Here is a 7,813-nt window from a genome sequence, read left to right as displayed (position 1 = left end):
GAGAGAGAGAGAGAGAGAGAGAGAGAGAGAGAGATAGAGTTCTTGGCCAGAGCCACATCAGTCCCCTTCTCCCCCCCCACACCTCCCCAGCAACACACTTTAAGCAACCATTCTGTAGACGCATCTCGGGATAATTTTTTAGACTAATATTGGATGACCACTAGGGGAGCCACACTCCACGGCCACACGCGGGTCTGTCGGGGGGAAGGGGGCGGGCAAGAGGGGAAGGCGGACCATATCAGTGTGTAGGGTCAAAACATATCACGGCAAAAAGGAGATAGAGGAAGTGAGGCTATGTTTTAATCCTATACATTATTAAAGACAAAAAATGGTCTGTATGAATGAAAATATGGAAAAGAACTTAGATCTTTTTTCCTTTCTACAGACAAATTAAAAGGAGATGGAGGAGGTGTGGCTGAGGTTTATCCCTATTTATTGTAAAAAATTGTTCTCTGTCTGAGGATGTGAAAAAAGGAACATAATAACAGTATGATATTTTTTCTTTTCTTTTCTGGACAAACTTACTTGCAACTAGAAACACTTAATAGCAAAAAGAAGGCAGACAAAAAAGCGAATAATGTTTTACACAGTACATCGCTAAAAAAAAAAAAAAGTTTTGTATGAATCAAGATATGAAGGAGTATAAAATGGTACTTTTTTTTTTTCTTCGCCTACGGACACACATAGAACACACTTGTCAAGTTAAGTGAACATAAAGTGGAAATGCTGAAGATAAAGAAAATAATGGAAGAACACTAAACCTTTCACTAGAATTGAACTGTTGATATTACTGGGATTTTTATTTATTTTTTATTGTGTACATAATTATCCCAGACTACATCACCACTACTACATCATTCCGTTGCAGCGTAAAGGGAGAGACTATAGTTGTGATGATGTCACTGTATTTATGCTCTACAACCTGCATCACTTTAGCAAACTTTAGGCGCTGTATCATTACAAACATCACTCACAGCAGAGTACCACACTAACATCCGACACTACCTCACCCTCCTGAGCCAATAACCTGCAGGGAGTGCCACAGCCCCGCCAGGCTACATAGAATACAAGCAATCATCCCGTCACGTGGTTCACTCTAATAGAGAAGCTTGCAGTGTAGGGAAGCTGCCTCTGAGCGTCACATAATCCTGCACGCCATCCAGACCACGCTATGCTACGCCTCCTCCCCCACCTCCTACTCGTCCTCCCCCTTGTCCCCGCCCGACCACTTGCCTTCCTCTTTTACATACAAACTGCACGCCCCACGCGGCGCATGCAAACACTAGCCTGTCGCCGTACATTTGGCCGTTTGCTCTGCTCTCGACACCCACACTGCTGCACGTAACGGAGAGAGAGAGAGAGAGAGAGAGAGAGAGAGAGAGAGAGAGAGAGAGAGAGAGAGAGAGAGAGAGAGAGAAAAAAAATATTCATGGCAAAAAGTAAATTTTTTCATACAAATGCACCACATTAAGCGCCTCCAGCGTAAAGCCCCTTACACATTATGTATCATGATGCGCATCATGTTGAATGGATGTGTTGAAAAAGTCGTTTTTCAACACGAAAGCGTATCACCAACGTGTTGCTGGGTCGGCTCGATTTTCAAATTGCAGCTCAGTGATGCATGACCAGTCAGAGCGATAGGACGTCCGGTCACGCTCCGGTCCAGCGCCGATGGCTCTCCAATCTCCACCACCCGCCATACCCTTTGAGTGGACAAGGGCCAACACCCAACATTTCATTGAATTGCTCAAGGAACATCCATCTGTTTGGAACATCAAGTCCAAGGAGTATAAAATGAGAAACGTCAGAAGTGCAAGCTTGGAAACAATAAAATCAGACTTATCGAACTTTGCAAACTGTACATTGCGGGTTGAAGACATCACTAAAAAGCTGCACACACTGAAGACACAATTCAACCGGGAAATGTCTGCAATCAAAGCATCACAAAAGCCTGGAGCAGGCACGGATGATATTTACACACCGAAGCTATGGTGTTTTGATGAGCTGCGTTTCCTGGCTGACGGAGAACCACGTCCATCCATGTCCAACTTAGATGTAGGAGAAACTACTACTGCACAAGTAAGTTCATAAGTTTATTGTGTGCACTTGTACTCCAGCATAAATGTAATTTACATACTTATTAACATGCATGTATGACAAAAAAATATTTTCTCTCTCTCTCTCTCTCTCTCTCTCTCTCTCTCTCTCTCTCTCTCTCTCTCTCTCTCTCTCTCTCTCTCTCTCTCTCTCTCACTCACTCTCTCTCTCTCTCTCTCTCTCTCTCTCTCTCTCTCTCTCTCTCTCTCTCTCTCTCTCTCTCTCTCTCTAGCATATGCCGCACATACGTTGTTGCCATGGAACAGCTCCTTCCTCATTAAAATACTCCATGAACTCGTTCCTGACGGCTTTTGCCTCATTTTTGGGATGCCTCAGTAGTCTCTCCAAAGGCAGAAGCTGCCTATCATCACGCCATGCCCCGGGTGTTACCACTCCATCCACAACATTCTCGTTGTCCAAACTACCAACAGGTGTATAGAATGATTCATGTTCCCTGCGCAAGAAATTGTGCAGGGCTGTGCAGGCAAAAACAATTTTCTCTACCTTCTGAGGGCTCAAATTTATTGCACTCAGGAGAATGCGAAACTTATTTGACATAATGCCAAATGCATTCTCAACAACACGCCTTGCTCTTGATAGCCTGTAGGAGAAAATTCTTTGTTCATTATTTTGATGTTTAAAGGGATAAGGTTTCATGAAGTATCTCTTGAGTGGGAGGGCATCGTCACCTACAAAGACGTATGGCAGGGTTCTTTAGCTGTCACTCAGCTGTTCATCTGGGGGAACTCCCATTGCTCCGCTCTGCAGCCGCGTGCACAGAGTTGAGTTTGCCCACACACCTCCATCTGAAATTCTTCCATTTGCCCCCACATCTACGAGTACATACATAAATTCATAGTTAGCGTTCACTACAGCCATGAGAACTATACTGTGTGAACCCTTATAATTAAAGTAGTAGGATCCACTCTCTTTTGGAGGCCATATAGCGATGTGTTTTCCATCCACCGCTCCAAGACAGTGAGGAAAATTCCACTTCTCAAACTGTTTCGCCACTGCCTTCCATTCAGCAGGAGTTGATGGCATCTGAAAAGAAAGGGGAGAGGGAATTAAGCATATGTATACAAAACTGAAACAATTTATATTAATATGCAATTAAATTTATTTATCCACAGATTGATGTAGTGGCAACACTGCCGAGCCAGGAGGATGCCGTCGAGTCACCAGGCATCTCGCTGCCACCCACACCAAGCCTGACTTCTGCCTGCTCTGTTGCTACCTCGCGTACTCCCTCCCCTCTCCCTTCCTCTAGTTCAGGTGGAACTTCAAAGAAGAGGAAGCAAATTGACGAAATCGATAATGTGATGGCACTTGCTATTAATAAACTCTCATCCCTTCCCAGTCCCAACAATCGTGAGCCATTGCTTGATATATCCAAGTTTGTTGATACTGAACTGAAGAACATGAGTGAAATGCAACGGAAACTAGCCAAAAAACTAATATGTGATGTCCTTCATATGGGTGACGGGTGATCTGACTAGGGAGCACAGCGTAGTACGAGTAGCGGGTTCGGATACTTTCATGGCATGAAGTAGGAAGTTATAAAATGTCCACAACATGTATTTTCTTTCTGAGGAGTTTGCAAGTTATTTCATAACAATCTCAGCATAAAGAGGAGTCATTTTATCATTAAAGTTTCAATATTAAGTATACCTATTTATTTTTCATGAGTGAATGTCACTTTACATTATTTATTCCTAGCCTCTTGTTTGATCATTTCCAAGTAGAGATTTTTTTTTCTACTTTCTTAATATTATTTATTGTCACATGCAGGTATATAGATCTTATGTGCATATTGTTACTATAATAAGAAAAATATATGCTTACTTTGTATCTATATTTGAACCTTACCTTCAAATAATCCTCCCTAAGGACATTATAGATGGCTTCACAGGTTTCGGGGATGATTAGACCGAGGCTCTGTTTTGAAATCCTGGTTGAATACTGGAGGCTTGTGTACGATCCTCCAGCTGCAAGAAAGCGTAGTGTAGCCTCCAGACGAGCTCCTGGTGATATGCTGTCCCGAAAGCTGGTGTCCTGCTTACAAATGTAGGGTTAAATTTTTGTCAGCAATTTATAGAATGCAGGGATTGGCATTCTTGTGTAATTTTCGAAGTCTGTTGGATTTTCGACCTGTAGCTCCATAAATATTTGATTGAAGCTTCCCTTCAGATGTCGCCGAGAAAGCCATTGCTTACACCACAAGGCTCTACGTTTCTTCCTCCTCAAAAGTTTCTTTTTTGCTGCACACAGAGCAACTACACCATAGTAGAGTCTCCTGGCAGATTCCATCATCGGCGCACATCCTCCCCGCATGAAAGTTGAACTGTCACTGAGCAGCTGGCGCGCGAGAAGTTGCCGAGAACAATGTGAGCAGTGATGCAGTACAGTTTGGCCGCTAGTAATTTTTTTCAACACCACTACTGCATCACGTGGCTGATACATGATGCATAATGTGTACGAGGCTTAAGACTGTATAATTATCAGGCAGGAAGCGCGGCAGTAAACACGTGAAGTCTATAGAGAAGGCAGGGCATGTTTCATTTGCTGGTCTTGCCTATCACTTTTTTTATTATACGTTTTCTTTTTTTTTCTTTTTCTTTTTTTTTTTTTTTGCATGGATTGATAAGGTGCGGAATAATAGTAAGAAAATATAAATAATAAAAAAAAAACTGAATTGGTTTCATTCCAGCTGATAATCCTGCTCTTTACTACTACAATAACAACAACAACAACAACAACTACTACTACTACTACTACTACTACTACAACTACTACTACTACTACAACAACTACTACTACTACTACTACTACTACTACTACTACTACTACTACTACTACTACTACTACTACTACTACTACTACTACTACTACTACTACTACTGTTCTTAACATTCACCTATTACGACTCAGGAAAGCTTTATTTTTCTCCAACCCTTTATGCTTCTTAAAAACATGGAAGTGCATTTGGAAATAAAAATTCAGATAGTTGAACACAAAAGTCAATTAGATGCAAAAGATACTGGACGGCTCAACTTGAAACACTGGAGTAAACAATGCAATACTTGTTTAAGTTAGGTCAGTATAAAATGGTATTCTTACATTTGCATATAGCCACTATTTATACTCACGCTCTCATATCTTCTCGGCGAATGGCGAACAGAGGAACAAAAAATATCTTTTTAGCTGCCGCTTTCGTACATAGACAAAAAAAAAAAAAGAAAAAAAAAAGGCAATAATAAAAAAATCTAAATATGTTTCTGGAAGTGCCTCAATACTCTTAAAACAAGTAGTTACAGGAAGGGGAAAAAAACAGAAACAGGCAGAGAATTCCAGAGTTTACCCATGAAGGGGATGCAAGAATGAAGATATTACTTAACTCTTGGACTATTGAAAGTGAACGGAACAAAGATGAAAGTCTTGTGTACCGTCAGCGTGGGGAAGGAGAGACGCATGCTGATAGCAAATTCTGAAGAGCAGTAACCATAGAAATAACAACACAAGACAGACTTCCTCCATTTTTTTCCATCTTCATATACTTGTGTGCATTTTTTGTAGCATATCAGTGTATTTGCTATGGTAAGCTCAGTAGGTATGAAATGTTCTCTAGGGTATACATTAATTCGTCCATTTATTTATTTATTTATTTATTCACTTATTTATTATCTATTTATTTCATATTCTGCTTTTCATTACCCCATCGTATTGAGAGGCACTTTTGTGACTCACTGTTTCCTTTACATTGAGAAATTACTTGTTAATTACAGTACAGCATAAAGCAAGTGTCTGCAGTGAGTCAGACACTGTCAAGCAGCCTTACCTTACATGCACATGGAATAACATAGGCAAGCATGACAGGCTTCACATAAATGTAAACCAGAAAATGAAAGGACGCACACTGCGCTACAAAAACAGCTCCGTCCCCGTCACTCACCGGTAAATTGTGAGTGTGTCAGGAGGAGCAGGAAAAAGCCAGTCCTCGTCGTCTGGCCGCGAGGACAGCATCCGACAAGACAAACACAAAATCAGAGGACTGTGTTAAACACTAAAGTGTCTGAGTCTGATGGTGTCAACCAAGACTGGCTATCCCGTATATGAAGTGAGTTATGGCAAATAATTCGCGCATTTTGCGCGTTCGAGCTCGATCTGTAGTAATGAGGCGATAGTTGCGCGAGTTGCGAGGCAGAAACCTTCGCCCACATGGCGATAAATCGAAATATGCAAAATACAGCAAAAAAAGGTGAGTCTGACGAAGAAATTACGTAAAATAAGAAAGATATGCCTTCAAAAGTTACCAACCAAGAAGTGTTTCCGAAAACGAAATCGAAATTTTTATATGCGATGGACACCAAAAGGTGCTCCCGGCCAAATCATCGTTGTGCCCTCCAAGGCCAGGCGGGAGCGGTGGAGTGTAGAGATGTGCGGTAACAAAAATATAATTATCTCTCGAAAGATATTTAATACGTTACTAAATGATAAAGAAAATCATAAATTTTCTTTCATTCGCTGACAAAGAAAATAAAAACGTGATGAAACTAATATTTTCAGAAATCTACAACGACGAGCCTCTGAAAAAAAAAAGGAGACAAATAGTGTGGGCCGGCTCTAGTCATCAAAGCCCACGTCTCCTTGACTTTTCAAGGTAACAATCGATACACACACAGAGACAAATAAGAACACTTCACAGAACAATACAAGCTTTCCTCTCTTTGATTTTACTTGAATAAAGCTGTAACAAAGGTTATGACGATAAAAAGTGACCTTAGGTTAGGTCACAAATATCATGGTGGTAACGCTTCTCTGGAAGTCAGAGTTAAAAATATCAATACAAATTGAACAAAGAAAATATAAATATGTTTTCTCCATAGAAGGGAAGATTTTTTTTTTTTTTTTTTTTTTTTTTTTTTTTTTACGTGGAAACCAAATTAACTCTAAATGAAAATTTTTACAGTAATAGTTTCCAAGGACGCTTTATCATAACATGCAAAATATTATTAATCTACATAACGGTAAAATACAGTAAAAGATAAATAAACGGATAAATTAGAAGATCTGATATTTGTTACCTAAAAAAAGTGAATATTCCTGCAATTGTGGAAAGATTTTTTTTTTTTTGTGATTCCATATCTTTCCTTTCTTCACTCATATATTCGTACATACAAAAGACATATACGAAAAAAAAAAAAAAAAAAACGAACGCAAAAATGATAGCTTATTATTAGGTTTCAACTGAATCTCTAAGTAAATATTTATACCAAAAAGATGACACCATTATAGAAAATATCCTCCTTTTCTCTATGCATACATAAAAATAAGCACACGAAGACTGGAATACAAAAATTATAGTTTTGAAAAAGATTCTCGGTTAATCCTCAAAGTATTTTTTTTTCCCTGTAAGATGTTGCAAATGAACATTATAGACTAAATTTACATTCTTTCTTTTTTCATATATATATATATATATATATATATATATATATATATATATATATATATATATATATATATATATATATATATATATATATATATATATATATATATATATATTAGGAAGGCAGAAAAATGGTAGACAAAACAACGCTTTGGAAAAAGATTTAAACTAATCCTTCAATGGATAATACAACTGAAACGATACCATGGAAGCACATCCTTTCTTTCCTTCATAGATTCGTGGAAAGCAGACAGGAGCAAGGCA

At 39.2% G+C, this 7,813-nt stretch overlaps 1 protein-coding gene and 1 long non-coding RNA gene across 2 annotated transcripts; one reads left to right on the top strand and one right to left on the bottom strand.

The window, feature by feature from the left end:
- The first annotated feature begins 1,671 nt into the window (after nucleotides 1–1,671).
- On the top strand, nucleotides 1,672–2,091 carry LOC135107233 (uncharacterized). Its single transcript, XM_064016894.1, has one exon. The coding sequence runs from the start codon at nucleotides 1,672–1,674 to the stop codon at nucleotides 2,089–2,091; it is 420 nt and encodes a 139-aa protein (XP_063872964.1).
- A 68-nt stretch (nucleotides 2,092–2,159) lies between these two features.
- On the bottom strand, nucleotides 2,160–4,449 carry LOC135111929 (uncharacterized). The gene is made up of 2 exons (XR_010273950.1): nucleotides 3,967–4,449; nucleotides 2,160–3,141 (listed from the first exon to the last, which is right to left on the bottom strand). It is a non-coding gene; the product is annotated as an uncharacterized LOC135111929 (long non-coding RNA).
- Between the last annotated feature and the right edge of the window lie 3,364 nt (nucleotides 4,450–7,813).

The sequence above is a fragment of the Scylla paramamosain genome, chromosome 2 (genome assembly GCF_035594125.1).
Source record: "Scylla paramamosain isolate STU-SP2022 chromosome 2, ASM3559412v1, whole genome shotgun sequence".
Taxonomy (NCBI): Eukaryota; Metazoa; Arthropoda; class Malacostraca; order Decapoda; family Portunidae; genus Scylla; species Scylla paramamosain.
The sequence above is the reverse complement of the archived record's forward strand: the minus strand, read 5'-3'. Positions and strand labels throughout refer to the sequence as shown.